We start from the raw sequence: 17,148 nt of genomic DNA, 5'->3' as shown, positions 1-17,148 counted from the left end.
TTAAAAATTTTGCAGAGTTCGGGTCAGTTCTGCAGACTGTGTCATTTTCTAGATTTATGATTGTTTCCCTATTATTAGTTTCGAGTTAAACATTTTTGGCAAGGGCACTATCATGATGATGTTCCTTTCCGTTGCATCACATTAGGAGGCTCACAGTGGCGGTTTGTTCCATTATTGGTGATGCTAACCAAGTTTAATCACTTGGTTGGTATTCTATAGGATGACACATTGAGAGTCTAACATCATACCCTTTTACTTGATGTTCCCTGCTCTAATCAATGAATGTGTTATCTGTTACTGTCATCATTCTTTTTGATTCTCAAGTTTTCTCAAATTTTCGCTAGTCAAAACTCCTTTAGGTCCTCATGACCTGCCCCCTCAGTGTTTGAATACCTCCTTACTCTTTATTACACACAACTCCAGGCTCACCTTGCACTTCTCCCCAACCCTGGACTTAGCTTTTCCTCCGGTGATATCTATTTCCTTTTGGTGAAAAATAGTATATTTAGAAATGAAGTTTATTTGTACTGGTGAGTCATAACTTGTAGGCTTTTTCTCTGGATAGATTTTGGAAACCATCCAGGGTTCATACTCATATTTTGGTATTATTTTAGAAAATAAGTATTGCCATTTGTAAAGCTTTATTTATTCTGTAGAAGAAAACTAGAATATCACTTTTTTTTTAGGTCTTTAAAAATACTGTAATGGTGAAAAACTGAGTGAAGCTTATGGTAAATAACTCTGCTTTTCTTGGTTTTATAAAGTCTACATGTTGGTTTTTTAATGAGCTCTTATCTCTGTTGTTAATGTAGTTTTGGGGCAGTGCCGTGACAACATTGAGCCAAAAAAGTTGCCTATCACTGAAGAGGAGCAGATTTACCCTTGGGATACATGTGCAGCAGTTCATGACGTGAGGCTCTCATTATTACAGCGTTATTTTAAGGATGTAAGTACCCTTTTTTATTAACTGGTATTTTTGTCTGCAAAATTGATGGTTATTTCTCTCCAGAGTTTTATATCTTTTCTTCAACTTATTCAGTCAAAATATAACTCAGACCTAAGAGCATAATAATTTTGAAGGGGAGATCTAATAAAGGCGAGAAAAAGTAGGGTATCTCTTTCTTACAGTCAGAATAGCGATTCATTTCTAAAAAAAAAGTCTTTTTTGTAAAAAAGCTCTGAACTGATATCTGAACTGCACTGAATCTCTGTTTTGCTTTTGTGAGTGATTGTGAGATTTTATTTCTACATTAATGCTTTTGTGTGCTTTCATAATGGTTATTTTGTGTATAAATGGTGTGCTCCCTGGACTGTATACCTCTGGAGGTCTAGGGCCATTTCTTCTATTGGTTGTAGTCCCCTCAGGGACTAGCACATACTTGTGTATTGTGGATGCTTACTGTATTTCAGTTTTGTAGCCAGCCAGACCATATAGAGCAGAAGAGTTATCAGTGGACACTGATACTGATAATAGAATTAAACTGCATAAATTCTGCTCTCTTCATAGCAAATGCATGCATTTTATAGAGTTGATGTGTAGAATTTCAGTCATGTAACATGGTCTGTTTACTAGTGAAATTGGAAGTGTTATATATGAGAGATATGACACAGTAGGGACGGAACCTGAGCTTTGGAGTCAGATAGACTTAGGGTTGAACTTGGTCTCTACCACTTTTAACTGAGTGATCTTGGTCAGCTTTTCACTCCCTTTTTATAAAAAGGGATAAGACCACTTACTGTATGAAATTTTAATAAATATTGAGGTTGTGAAGATTCAGTGTTAAACACAGCACAGTGGTGAGCACATTGTTGAATATAGGTCTTCCTAAAATATAGGTCTCATATTAGTAAATGATTCCCTGCTTTTTTTGACTCTAGCAGATTAAAATAAGACATCTAACAGTTACATAGACAAATGACCTACTATTTTCAGTTTTAAAAGCTAACTGCTTTCATTAAAAAAAAAGATTAATTACATTTTTATGATACATTGCCAAAGAGAGCAGCTTGTTTATTAGCTGCCTACCAACCATTCATTTTAGATGTAACACCCAAATCTGCTTCTACTTCAAATGGCTCCAAAACATAAAACAGAGATGAGCAGGGCTCTTGTTGTTTTTCTGACGTGTAACAGTAGAAGCTAGCTCACCTGCTGTGAGTATTTGATTTGTGCTGTTGCACATCTTTGAATTGTCTGGGAAGGCATTTTACACTGTGTAATATTTTTAACTTTCAGATGCTCATGAAGAGTCTTGATTTAATATTAGAACTCTGTTTACTATTGTTTAAAGCTGATTTGGTCATCTTACATTATAATGTATAAATTTTTTTCCAACATAGAAATAAAATTTAATTGTTTACTCAGTTTTGATGGCTCTCAAATCTTTCATCATATGCTGTCATGTTAGACCTCGTGTGTAATATTGCCCTGGCTTGGCCATCTATTTGCTGCAGACTCTAGAGGGTGAATTCAAGTTCAGGCTGAAATGCTGTTTGACAGAGGCCAAATGAAATTCAAAGAAAATTACTTTAGGAGGAAAAATCTAATAAGCCTGTGTATAGGTCGAAGGGAAGGAATTAGCAGAGAAGAATTTGAAATAGATGAAAGCAATTAACTTTTAAAACATTTTAAAAGGGTATGTAGTTTGCTTATATAATCTGGGTCCCTTTTTTATTGTTTATTATATTAAATCCTTGTAAATGTTTAGTCACTTTTTGGGGTTATTCTCATAACCACATTTGTACTTTAGAAAGATGTGTGCAGGATGCATCATGGAGACAAGAAACTTTATTTAAGAACCCTGTCCCCACAGCAGATGACACAGGCTTGCGAGGACAGACCAAAATCATGAGTTACTTAGGAGATGGATTTCATATGGTTTGGGAACCAATTCTGTGGTGTGAAGGAAAGGGGGTGATGTACAATAACTTTTAGCTTTCTGATTTGGTGACTAAACAGATGCGGAGTTTTTAAACCAAGAGGAAGAGAAAGATTCATAGAGAAAATGAAAGTTTTTGACACATCGGTTTTATGTTATCTCAGGGACCTCAAATCGGAGATTTCTGGTTGGCAGCTGAACATTTTTATCTGGCACTCAGGCAAGAGACTCAGGCATGGAGGGTAGTTGAATTTACTTATTAAGTCACTCAGGGAGAATAGTTTTAATAAGAAAATAGCACTAAGAATAGAACCTTGAGGAATTTAAATATTTGAAGGGGCAGACGAAGAAAGAAAAGTCTTAAAAGGAGGCCTAAACCAAATGGTTAAAGAGATTGGAGAAAAACCAAAAGAGAGTAGCATTGTGGAAGCTAGAGGGAAGTAGGTGCTTTAAGAAGGCAGTTGTTAAGGTTAGATATCACAGAGAGATCAAGTACCATGTCGAACAGGTAAAATACTCAGTAGCAGTATAGTTTATTATATCTTATGGGGTAGAGAAAGGCTAATTAATAATTATTCTCTTTCATTATGAGTATAGTTATTTGGAAGCTAAAACTCTGTTCCAAGTTTAAAGATATTGCCTCAGGGCTGTCAAGTCAGGTGTTTCTTTACATCACAAAAATACAAAGCTCACATTAGTATAACAATATGAAATCTTTGAGAGGTTTATGTGGATTTGTTTAGATATGTTTCTACTTCTTTAAAATTAATTGTATTTTGTCCTTTTCTTTCTTTTTTAAGAGTTCTTGTCTCTTGGCAGTATCCATTGGCTGGGAAGGAGGTGTTTATGTACAAACCTGTGGCCACACGTTACATATAGATTGTCATAAATCTTATATGGAATCATTACGGGTAAGTCAATTGAAGCATTTTAAAGGTGTCTGTGTCTTTCCAGGTATTAAGTATTTTTACAGTATATACATCCTAATTCATCTTGGGTGATTATGATTGCCATTCGGACTGTTCAGCCTCACAGTTGTTGACCTCTTCAACTTTAGGGATTTCATTTTTTTTTTTTTTAAACCCCACATTTGTTTATTTATTTTTGGCTGTGTTGGGTCTTCGTTTCTGTGCGAGGGCTTTCTCTAGCTGTGGCAAGCGGGGGCCACTCTTCATTGCGGTGCGCGGGCCTCTCACTCTCGTGGCCTCTCTTGTTGCAGAGCACAGGCTCCAGATGCGCAGGCTCAGTAGTTGTGGTTCACGGGCCTAGTTGCTCCGCGGCACGTGGGATCTTCCCAGACCAGGTCTCGAACCCGTGTCCCCTGCATTGGCAGGCAGATTCTCAACCACTGTGCCACCAGGGAAGCCCGGGATTTCATGTTTTTACTTCACATTAGCAACTAACTTCCACGGCTATAATTTTAGACTTTGCTACTCCAGCTCAACAATAGTAAGCTTTAATATCCTACCGTATATATTATGTGATTATTCTTCAAAGTGTCTTATTTTTACTCTTATTAGTGTGTTTTACTTCTGACCTCAAGATCTCTAGTCCTTTAGCCCCTTGCATTTTCCTAGTACTCTAGCTCTTTCCTTGCCTCACTTTCTTGTACTGTGCCCATTCTGCTCTTAATACCAGTCATTTAATCCACTTCCTTTGATTTTATACCCAGTCAGCTAGCACTGTTAGAAAATCATAAAACTAGGTGAACTGGTACCTCCACAAATCTGTGGTTTCTTAGAATAGTGGCTGAGATTGGGGTCGTGGACTGTAGATATTACCAATTCATTTACCTGTCTTTGATCAGTTTCCTCTCCTAGTCTCCTTAGCAGCTATTCCAGACCTTTGCCTCCTCTATCCCAGACTCTTTGCCTAAATCCCAAGATGCCTTTCCTCTCATCAGATCTGTCTCTTCCTGTGGCACCAAGACAACAGTGGCTGTCTGTCACATACTACCTTAGCTTCCTACCTTGCTTTTCTGTTCCCCGATAAGTGACTGCATCCCAGCCAATCCTTTCTTTTTCACTTTTCAAAAAAAGTTAATTAATTAATTTATTTTTTGGCTGCATTGGGTCTTTGTTGCTGTGTGCAGGCCTTCTCTAGTTGTGGCAAGCAGAGGCTACTCTTAATTGCAGTGCGCGGCTTCTCGTTGCGGTGGCTTCTCTTGTTGCAGAGCACGGTCTCTAGGGTGCACAGGCTTCAGTAGTTGTGGCACGTGGGCTCTAGAGCGCAGGCTCAGTAGTCGTGGTGCATGGGCTTAGTTGCTCTGCGGCATGTGGGATCTTCCTGGACCAGGGCTTGAACCTGTGTCCCCTGCATTGGCAGGTGGATTCTTAACAACTGCGCCACCAGGGAAGTCCCCTCTTTTTTACTTTTGAGGGTAGTATTCCTTTTTCTGTTCAAGAATAATTTTCTGTTTATGCTCTAGTTTTCCTTTCTCCCCATCACCTCAGGGGCCTTGGTCTATCAGTAAGTAACCTCTTTTTCTTCTGTGTCTTCAGTTTTTCTGCCCATTCTGTCTCTTCATTTCAGTTCATAAAGATGCTCAAGTCTCTGGCATTCAAAATTCCTTCCCTTGATCTTGCATTCCCATGTAGCTGCAGTCTTTCTTTTTCTCTCAGCTCAGCTTCTTAAAAGCATGGCCTGCCCTATTCCCAGATTCCTGACTCAGAAGCAGAAGAGTTCTCTTTTTCCCTTCCTACTCCTTACCTCTCACATTAAGTCACATAACAAATTCTATTGATTCCATTTCCTAAATCTCACTTGACTACATTATTCCCACTTCTGCTTTTTTGCATATGCCTTCATCTTTCATCTTGACTATTGCAATTGCTTATCAGTTTCCTTACTCCAAGTCTAATTTACTCATTATATTGATCTTTCTAAAACGTAAATCTGGTGACATGTTGTTGGCTTAAAAATTCTTTACTGATTTCTTCCTGTTGGGATAAAGTTCAGTCTTCCTTGAATGGCATTCAAGGCATTCCATGATCTGGGCTTGCATGTTACTTTAGCTTTGTCTTCCATCAATTCAGCATTAATAAACTAATTAATAGTTCCTTAAGCACATTATGCATTTTTCATACTTCTGTATTCAGTCATTCATTCAACAAATATTTATTCAATGCCTACAGTGTTCCAGGCACTGTGATAGACATTGGGGATACATCTCAATGAATAAGACAGTTTCTTCCCTCAAGGAATTTACTATGCATTGCGTGAGACAGAAATAAACAAATAGTTGCGGTATAGGTGCTAAGAGTTATGAGGTATGCACAGGGTCTTATTGGGACATCTGCAAGTTCCAGATTTTGATGAAGTAAGGTGCTTGAGTGATAAGAGAGAAGACTGGAGAAGTAATTAGGGGTTATATTGTAAAGGGTCTTGTGGTCCATGTAAGGAATTTGTACTTTAGACAGATTCCTTACAGAGAGCCATTAAAGCCATTTAAGACTCTTAAGCAGAGAGATGACATTCAGAAAGGTTATTGTGGTAGTTCTGTAGATTTTAGGGTGTGAGATTGCAGGAGAATAAGAAAGAATATGGTGATAGCATATATTATTTAGGAGGTAAGAGATGATGGTGGCTTGGGCTTAGTCATGGCAGTGAAGATGGAGAAGAGGTTAGAGATTTGAAATTTTTTTTTAACATCTTTATTGGAGTATAATTGCTAGTTTCTGCTGTATAACAAAGTGAATCAGTTATACATATACATATGTCCCCATATCTCCTCCCTCTTGCATTTCCCTCCTTCCCATCCTCCCTATCCCACCCCTCTAGGTGGTCACAAAGCACCGAGCTGATCTCCCTGTGCTATGCGGCTGCTTCCCATTAGCTATCTATTTTACATTTGGTAGTGTATATATGTCCATGCCACTCTCTCACTTTGTCCCAGCTTACCCTTCCCCCTCCCCGTGTCCTCAAGTCCATTCTCTAGTAGGTCTGCGTCTTTATTCCCGTCCTGCCCCTAGGTTCTTCATAACCTTTTTTTTTTTTTTAGATTCCATATATATGTGTTAGCATACGGTATTTGTTTTTCTCTTTCTGACTTCACTCTGTATGACAGTCTCTAGGTCCATCCACCTCACTACAAATAACTCAGTTTTGTTTCTTTTTATGGCTGAGTAATATTCCATTGTATATATGTGCCACATCTTCTTCATTCATCTGTCAGTGGACACTTAGGTTGCTTGAAATATATTTAGAGAAGGATTTTCTAGACTTGGTGAGAGATTGCATGTGGAGCATAAGAGGGAGGAAAGAATTAAGGTAAGAGGTGTTGGTGATCACTGAAAGATTTTGATTGGGAATAAGTATCCACATTAGGTAGATCATACTGGCAATGATATGGTTGGGAGACTATTAGGAGATATTAGCAAAGAGAGTAGAAGGAAGAAAGTGGGTGGAAGGACTGATGGGATTTATTAATCAGATATTTGGGGTGGGAGAAGGCATGAAGCTGAAGGAGTTGCTGTTGCAGGTGAATGGGGCAGGCATGAGAGGATGGTCAGTGTCCCAGGTCTTGGGCATGTCCCTGGGGCAGACTGCCAAGTGAGGGTCCTTGGCTTTGTTCAGGAAAGAATTCAAGAGTCAGCCATAATAAAGTGAAAGGGATTTATTCAGGGAAGTACACATTCCATAGGCAGAATGCAGTCCTTCTCAGAGGGTGAGAGCACCCTGGGGTATAGGGGTGGTTAGTTTTCATGGACTGGGAATTTCATAGGCTAGCAAGTGGGAGGATTATTCCAGCTACTTTGGGGAAGGGGTGGGGATTTCCAGGAATTGGGCCATCGCCCACTTTTTGGCCTTTTATGGTTAGCCTTGGAATTGTCTGGTGCACTGGTGGGTGTGTCATTTAGCATATGCTAATGTATTACAGTGAGCATATAATGAGGCTCAAGGTCTACTGGAAGTCGAATCTTACACCATTTTGGACCTAGTTGGTTCTAACCAGTTTGTCGTATCCTGAACAGCTGTGTCATTCTTTTAAAGGTTGTGCCCTGCCCCCTTTCCTCCTGTCTCACTGCCATGACCCTCTTCTTTCTGAAGTAGGAGGTGTAGCTTTATGTTCCTAGAGTAGAGGGGGCAAAGCTGGGGTAGGTAAAGGGACTTGACAAGTGAGGAGACGGTTTAGAAAAACCACTTTGGAATTGGGTGAAAGAATGCTTCATAGGATGTTGGAGAAAGATTGCCAGGAAGTATTCAGGGCTAAGTTGAGGTGGGAAGCAGTTTGTAGCAGAATTGGAAGTCATACACTGGATTAATTTTGTATGAAGATTTTGTTTAGGTGTGTATCATAGAAGGACATATGGAGGGAGAATGAGAAGTGTTGACTTGAGAGTTTTTAAAATGATATATCATGGTGTATGGTAGGATAGGAAAGACCGTATAAACTGAGGAAAAAGGGAGGGACTAAAAGAGATAGGAGTTGACAGAATATAAGATGTTTGAATTTAATATTTTCAGATACGGACAATTTTTGGTCATTACAAGGTAAGGGTGTGGTCATGGTAACAGGTGCTAGGGTAGAGTGGAGGTCAAAGCCATTGGAGTTGTTGAGGTTAAGGAGCTAAGGGACTAAGGTATAAGATTTGTTGTACATACATTGAAATTGTGTATGAGGATGGCAGGACTTGGAGTGATGAGGAAAACTGATCTAGGTACCAAAGTCTTCAGATATTAAGGGCAATGGATGACAGTAAAAAGGAAGGAAAAGGGGTGATCTCACTAAATGGCATGAGCCACACTGAGAATGCAAGAGTAATGATCTTGAGCCAGCACTGGAGATGAGAAGGATACTGAGGTTTGAGAGATGTGGGAAAATGAGCAGTGCCTAGTTGAGAGGGCTTCTGGTGATGCTTCAGGAAAGAACCTAGTTTCAGTCAAGGCTAGGATGAGGACCTAGCATTCTTTAAAATTATGGCTACAGGGAAGCTTATCATAGAATGTCCTTCAACCACCAGGACCCTTGCCCCAACCTTTTAGTACACTCCTCTTGTATATCTTTAAAACTTACTTCACAAGTCTTCTTTGGGAAGCCTTCTCTGTTGCATCTATCACACTATTGTTATAATTTGTTTCTCTTTGCTTTTAAATTGTCAGTACCTTAAATGAAGATGTCTCTTAACTCTTTTTGCTGTCACATGGTGCAGCATTTGACACATGATAGGAGCTTAGCATTTGTTTATAGAATTGGATTTAAGAAGACATGGTGTTAGATTTTTAAGGAATTGAAAAAATAAGTGTCACAGAGTTAAAAAAAAAAAAATAGAATTCAGTTCTTTTGGCCAAAGTACTTGAAATCCAAGATACAGTGAAATGAACACTAAATTAAAGAGTTGGGAAACCTAAGTTCATTCTGACATTGTCATTAACTACCTTTGTAACCATGGGCAAATAAATTCATTTTTTCTTCTTTGTATCCTTTTTTCTCATTATTTTTGTCTTATTAGTAATAATGGTCATATTGTAGCATTCATACATATATTATTACATTAAAAACATATTTTGAGATAAAGCATTAGGGTAGTGGCAGAATAAGAGAGACTGCTGGAAAAAAGAGTAAGATACTGGTTAGGACTACACAATAGCAGTAGCCTGAAAGAGCAAAATAGATGTGGGTGGTGTCAGACAAAAGAAAGGAACAAATATAGCAGCCTGGATTCCTGCCTTAAATCCTGGTTAGTTAGCATGAATTGCAGTCTCTCATGAGCAAGAGTTTCCTCCTAGGCATATGTGCTTTATGTGTCTCTGTTTCAAGAATTCTCATATTTCTTCCTTCTCCTATCAGGAACATCTGAAGGAGAGGATGTTAAATTAATTCCCCTCCTTATCACCCTTATGTTCTGAGTATCCTAACTAAATCTTGCCCCTATCCGTTAAACGTAAACAAACCCACTGCATCAAGTCCAATCAGTTGTGTTCGGCCATTAGACACCTTGGAAGACACATTACATTCTTTTAGGCTTAAATACTCTCAAAAGCTGTCTATCCTACATCAAATAACATAAGCACTGGGAGAATCTTTCCAGTAGTCACTTATAGGTGAAGAAAACAGGGGCATGGGGAAGGTGATTCACTTTAATGTGGCCTGCTTTTTGAGTTATTCTGTATCTTAAATCCACATTTCAGATTAATTGCATCATTATTTGAATGTTTCAGATTGCATCATTATTTGAATGTTTCATACTGAGAGAAGAGTAGGATACTTAAGCCGTTCATTGGTGATGGCAAGTGTTACATGATTGCCATGATGTAAGAAGTGATTTGATAATCTTCAACAGTTAAATGATTTTATGCTTTTATGACATGTATTAGAGGTCCTTTTTTGTATGGTTCATTTATTTACTATAAAATGTAGTGGTGTTAATTTTGTTTTCTGTAAACATGTGCATCATATAGCTGTATGTTTGTTTCATCTTATAGAATGACCAGGTTCTTCAGGGCTTCTCAGTGGACAAAGGAGAATTCACATGTCCTCTCTGCAGGCAGTTTGCTAACAGTGTTCTTCCTTGTTATCCTGGAAGCAATGTCGAAAACAACCTTTGGCAACGTCCTAGTAACAAAAGCATACAAGATCTCATAAAGGAAGTGGAGGAGCTGCAGGGACGTCCGGGAGCTTTCCCAGTAAGCATCAGTGTAAGGCAGAAATATCCTGGTTAACTCAGCTCTGCTTTTCAGCTTTAATTTTTGTTCTACTTCTAAATTACTCTGGACCTTATATATTTAGTAGAAATTGCTTTTAGAGGTTTTACTCTTCTGTTGGTGGTTATTAAAAACAAAAATGAGAGTAACAGAACAAATTATTACTAAAGGCTATGCTTTTCCTTAGTCTAAATTGTTATAGTTTTAATATACATCTTCCAGATCATGAAATATCCTATAAGCTTAGATATGGTTATGTTGAAATATTTAAAAACAAAGTCCAGCATTATATAGATGTATCTTGCAATGTAAAGCACAATCTAATCATTTAAAAATATGCCATTAGGTATATTAAAATTAAGATGATGTATTTACACACACACATGCAAACTTTCTGTGTGTGTAATTATAGACTTACACATACATTTGTGTGTATGTGTGTGTGTATTAGAGAGATAAAATATTGTATATATGATCGAACCATAAGTCAGTCTATTTTACTGTGAGATTTGGTCTAAGTGAACCCATCTTTTATCCCATCCAGTAGGATTTATTTGATTTAAATTCTTAAATATTTCACCTTCATTATAGATTTATGTTATGGTCCCTGAGAGGAGTGACAGCAATGCCCAGTATATGCAGTAAATTTATGAAAACTATGAATATCTGACTTTTTCAACAAATTCATAGTTTAAAGCTAATCAGAAAGATTCATCTTCTTTTCTGAATTGAAGACTAATTTTTGAGTCTATGTGTTATTTTTTTTCTTTTCGAAATCCAGATTTTTATGTGATTAAAATAGGCTTAAAGTAAGGGACATCAATATTAATCTTGAAAAAATGAGCTTAAATGAAAGATTTTTTATAAGCATGGAAACTGTTCTAAGATATTTTAATGACATATACTCATTTGTTTAGAATATAGTTTGTGTGGTTAATTCATGGTTGGATCACAATATAAAATTAGAATAAAAGGTCCCTAAAATAAGAGAAAATACCTCTTGATCTGTTTTATCTTTGTGCACTCGATATATTTATAGTGCGTAGCTAATGTACATCTGTTTTGACTTTTAAACCTTAACTTCCTAGTGTGCTCATATGATAAACAATGTAGTGTTAGACTGTTATTAGAGAAAATGAATATACATAAACTTTATATGTATGTTTGTGTTTTTTACAGTCAGAAACCAACTTAAGTAAAGAAATGGAATCTGTAATGAAAGATATCAAAAATACCACTCAGAAGAAATATAGAGACTATAGCAAGACTCCAGGCTCACCAGATAATGATTTTCTCTTTATGTATTCTGTTGCTAGGTAGGTATACATAGTATATACTTTTATATTTACTTAATGTTAATAGTTTATTTTATTTCTCATTCATATTTATTTGAAAAAAGGTTGCATATTTTTAATGTTGGTTGAAATTATGGCTAGTTTTAGAACCTCCTAAAAGGTCTATAAAAGTAGAGTTTTCCTTCATTTTTCTGAGGAGTTTTTATTTTAATGGAATATTGGTTTAGGTATTATTAAGCATTATAGGATATATGAGGAAAAGTATATTAGTAACATTTGGGACAGATGTCTACCTCAAAGCATGTGAGTATTATATATGAAGGGTGTTGTTAAGAAATCACTGTTTAAGCCCTGTCAAAAAAGTGATAATACTAAGAACTAAAACATTGTAATATGTTAAATACTTCTAATTTATAAAAAAAATAAGAACAGTAAGAAGAACTTACTTTGTTTTAAGCTCATGCAAGATCTAGTAATGTCCTAGAAGACTATAAGTGGTTTAGAAAATCAGATAAAGGAGAGGAAACGGGATCAGGCATGTTCTAAACTTCTGTGAGTAGCCATCGGTCTCAAGAAAACAGAGGTAAATGCTTCTCATCTTTCAGATTAGGTAGGAATAGTCTAATCTACTGAGTAGGTGTTCAATACCTAAGAAATAATTCCAAATAGGAATTTTAGAAAACTTAATTGAAGGAAAATGGAGAACTGTAAGAAAAAAAAAATAGCAGAGAAGCAGGCACAATTGTAAACACATTCTGCCAGATCTGATATTGTAGACCCCTGGATATCTCTAGAAGCATACTTCATATTTTGTTCAAGTAGTATTGTAATAGGTAAGATTTAGAGAAATAACGTGACTTGAAGTCATGCAACAAATTAGTGGTAGAGTAGGACTAGAACTCAGATTTCTTGAGCTGAGGTATAGTGTTCTTTCAATTACTGTTATCCTTTTTCCTCTCCTTAGTTCAGCTTTTATAAGTCATATATACATGAAGTTCATCATGACCATTCTCTCTGCCCCATTCCTGGAACAGAGGGTAACAAAAGAGTGAATGAACTATGTACTCTTTTGAACCCAGGAAAAATGGAACCAGACTTAAGAAAATTGCAGCAAGCAAGTTAGACCTCAGGATAAGGAAACATTAGTTTTTGGTCTAAGAATGCAAGTGCTGGACGTGGATTGATGTAAAAGGATCTAATGGGTTGGGAAGTAACTATCTAGTCTGTGTATTCCTAGGCTATTGTTATTTATCTAGAATGCTTTGGGGGAAGATATAACAGTTAATTTAACATTTTGTCTCTGAAGAGTTACCAATTACATACTTGCAATAAAATATACTTTATGTGAAAACTAAATTGAATATAATTTAATTTTGCCAGGTTTCAAGGTTTCATAAAGTTCTGTACAATATTATGGTAATAATGTAGAAAAGTGACATGGATGTAGACCAACTTAATGCATGTATATACACACTCATATTTATGTCACTTGTGCATTTATGCCTTTGATTTTATTAGGATTGACCTTATAAGAAAATCCTGGTTGAATGGGAATGATCTGTACATGGAATTTTGCTGTAGTATGATAAATCAAATAATTTGATTTAAATTTAAGTTTTGGATTCCTATTTCTTTGTTTAAATATATAAATAATTTATAGAATATATATATAATTTTTAATAGAAATATTTATAGAAAGCTTGCTGTGATAATGGGAGACTTTTTGAATCAACATATTTTTGTTTTTCTCTTTTATATAGAAGCAGGGACAGATGTCAAATGTTATTTACTAAGGGTGTATATAGAGAAGTGGAGAAAATAGGCTCTCCCATCCTCCCATCCTTCTCTGATCCTTAGTGGTAAACTCTAAAGCAACAATATAATGATTCCAAAAGTGAAAGTATATAACCTTTAAAAACCTTATCCTTGGTTAAAATTACCCAGGCCATTGCAATGTTCTCACAGTGAGATTGCATGCCTTCTCTAAGTTTTACTTAATCATTAAAAAGAAACACAAAAAACAGATTGACTCAAGAATTAACAAAAACATGAGTTAAAGGAAAAAAGCATGTGTATTCTATTTGAATAAGATGTAACTTTTTCAAGGTAGGAAACCAGGTCTTTACAGTTATCTTCTGCCTGGCATATAACCTTGTTTCATTAAATACTTATGATTACAGATTATGATCATTTTTATGCCTAAAAGGTAGTCATTGAAGTATTTAGCAGTATTTAAAATGGTTAAGTAAGTAAAATATTTAGAAATAAAATTAATTTCAGTTATTTAACTTTTGAATTAAATGCTGTGATTCTTAAATGTATAGTCCCTTAGAACATGCAAATGTATTTGTATTTGACATTAGTAATTTGAATGGGCTACAACCCTAGTTTCCCAGGACTGAATTTCTCCCAGCTGAATAAGTAATTTTTTTTGCTCTTTGGGGAGCTTAAATTTTTTGATGTTTAGAAACAAAATATTTCTAGTGGGTAACTAGCTGTGTCCTTTAATAATTGTTTTTGAGCTATTTTTTAGTTTTTGGTAGGACAATATGTATCTCTTTGTATTTAATTTTATTTGCAAGGTGAAGCCTTGGAGGATTTTCTGAGGGCAGCAAAGAAGAAATTGTTGGAATGATCTTTTTGTCGCATTAAAATTAATCAAAATTACTATATTCAAGTTTTAATGTATTTCCAAAAAACATTCTATTGTAAATATCAGTCATTCAAATGGATTATGGAAAATTAATTTTGGAGAAGAAAGCTTTTTTCACTTCAATGCCAATTCATTATTTCATTATTGAAACAATGAATCACACTAATTTGAGTAATTGATTTCTCCAAAGATTTTGGACCCAAGTTATATATAGCCTAGAGTTATTAGTAAGTAGCACTTAGCCTGTATATGTGAGAAACATGGAAATGGAAAGAAGTTGAAATGTGAGTAACTGAGATGTAGATGAAGAGACATCTTTAAGTCATAAGTGGGTAAACTGTTCAGTAGAGTGAATGCAGCTTGCTTTATACATTAGTTGCATTATAAGTTTAAACTTTATAAACTAATTATATTTGAAATAAGAAGAATGCTTGCTAAAACACCAAATAATGAATCCTTTTTAAAACTAAAGGAAGGGTCAACAAGATAATGATAATAAACTGCAGGGATTAGAGAATCTTATCACTGGCTACATATCAAAACAAAGAGGTGTTCAGGTCCTGGGAATTGTTTGAACACTTTCCTAGGTACCATCAGGGATATAGAAGCTGCATCTGAAATGGTCCCTGGTCTTCAGGAATTTACAGTTTAGTTGGAGAGACAAAACTAATATACATCAATCTGTATAAAACAATATAATTTTTTAAAATATATAAAATATTTAAAAATATAAATATTTTAAAAATACATATATTTTAAATAGATATATCATATTGAGAAAGTGCTATAGAACTTCAAAAGGGAAGATGAGCAAATTGAAATATAAAGTGTGTAGAAGCACTTCTTTCCTTTTCCAAGAAAAGGGAGTTAGTTCTCCCTAACTCTTGGAGGAGTTAGAGCTTGAGCTGAGTATTCGATAATATAGGCCAGGCCATGGTATGGATGAAGATCTTTTCTTCTCTGAGAAATTGAATTAATTGGTCATCTAGTAGGGGTAGGCTCAGGCCTTGAACCCACACTATACGAGTATGTGTTTGAGTCTCTGTGTGTGTGTGTTTATACACGTTTGTTTTTCAAATTATAGCTCTAAAAATATAAGTTAGTGCCAAATGAGGGGTAGAAGGCATACTTGGTCAAGCAAAAAGAAACTGGAGCATAGTTGGAGGAGTTTTTATATGGGTATATCTAAGTGGCCACCATGATAGGCTTTAAGCAATCTTTCTTTCAAATGTAGAGATTTTCTCTTCTTCTTTATTCCCCGTCCAAACTAATTTGAATGTGTTTGTGTTAGAAAATATAGAAAGTTGAGTCTACTTTTCTCCAAGAACAAAAAGGCTTGGAAAACTTCTGCTCCCAATACATCTTAATTTTTATATCATCCATTCAGGAGGGCAGAAACAGAATATTGCGTTATGATTTCAACAGTGAGGGAAAAGCAGACATGGGGCATGTGACACATTTGTGTGTTCATTTCTCTAGCAAGACTTAAAGGGCCAATTTTGTTATAAATTAAATAAGGAGAAGCTGAGACATATTGATTTTTTAAATCCTAGATATTATACAAACCTTTTGGATAGGTAGTTTTGTTTTTTTAACTCAGAAGGAATGTTGTACAGGAGATCTTCCAACCATAATCTGAAGTAATTAATTACATTTGGTAGTTTTCTTTCAAGTATTTTTTAAAATCAAATTTCTGGTAACATGTTTATCATCCTTTAAAGTATCTTATTTGATGATTAAATAAATAGACTTGTTATTGTATTTATATTTTAATGAATATTTTTGCAAATTATGCTGAAATAAAAGTTGACATTCTGGTTCTGACGTTCATTTATAAGAATTAATCGCGTTTCTGGTTAGCTCTTTTAAAAGTACTATCTAGGAAATCTTAGTTTTTATAAGAGAATATAGCCATTAATTTTTTTCTACAGATTAGGCAACAGAAGATTTGTGAAAACAAAATGTATTGATCTCATTTATATTCCCTTGATGAAGGAACACATGCTGGTCTCCGCTCGCTTTCTGTCCACTAATATGAAATCCTTGTCCCTGCTTCCTTGCTGGTAGGTTTTTAGAAGTTCAGTGAGCAATGCAAATCACCTGAAGGGTGGAAAATTCCCTTGTCACACAGATGCCCTTATCAGCAGCAACCAGATGGAGCTCTGAGCAGGAACATTATCAATGTTAAATTGCTTTTTCTCCCTCCTGAGTAGAGAGGATTAAAGCATTCCTTTAGAAATGGGTGGCAAATATACAGATTTAGAAATATTAATATTTTTAACAGTTTGCATTTATAAGTAAATATATGAAAATAACATTTCAAAACATTCTGTATTCAAAATACAAACAAAACCAGCTCAAAATGTTTTGTTTTAAATAAAATAGGGTTCTATTCTTTCCTGAATTCACTTGTAAAGAGTAAGCTTGAAATGTTGCCTTTTATTTATTTATTTTTAAGATGGGGGATATCTCACTATTAGTGTCATATATACATATCTTGGGTATAAACTAGTTTATTCAGTTTTAGTTGTGGCAAATAAAGGTGTGTTTAAGTTTATTAATACTGTTGAAATAAAAATACACACAGTCACTCAGAATTTTCATTTATTATTTTGTCAAAATTGATTGGCTGTTTTACTGTTACTGCTTTTGAGTAAATCTTTAGATTCTGCATCAA

The 17,148-nt window shown here is 35.5% G+C and overlaps 1 protein-coding gene across 8 annotated transcripts in view; it reads left to right on the top strand.

Moving 5' to 3' along the window:
- The window catches only part of UBR3 (ubiquitin protein ligase E3 component n-recognin 3), a 227,135-nt gene that overhangs the window by 148,165 nt on the left and 61,822 nt on the right, over window positions 1–17,148 (top strand). For 6 of the 8 annotated variants that reach the window (XM_027128679.1, XM_027128641.1, XM_027128646.1 and 3 more), the window contains 4 exons: window positions 813–946; window positions 3,680–3,790; window positions 10,305–10,517; window positions 11,703–11,839. In XM_027128679.1, coding sequence (XP_026984480.1) covers window positions 813–946; window positions 3,680–3,790; window positions 10,305–10,517; window positions 11,703–11,839 — 595 coding nt within the window. The remainder of the gene's footprint in view (window positions 1–812; window positions 947–3,679; window positions 3,791–10,304; window positions 10,518–11,702; window positions 11,840–17,148) is intronic. The other 2 variants (XM_027128644.1, XM_027128650.1) reach the window with 1 other exon arrangement.

This window comes from Aethalodelphis obliquidens, unplaced genomic scaffold, assembly GCF_003676395.1.
Source record: "Aethalodelphis obliquidens isolate GAN/ISIS:26980383/991018 unplaced genomic scaffold, ASM367639v1 scaffold2, whole genome shotgun sequence".
Classification (NCBI taxonomy): domain Eukaryota; kingdom Metazoa; phylum Chordata; class Mammalia; order Artiodactyla; family Delphinidae; genus Aethalodelphis; species Aethalodelphis obliquidens.
The sequence above is the reverse complement of the archived record's forward strand: the minus strand, read 5'-3'. Positions and strand labels throughout refer to the sequence as shown.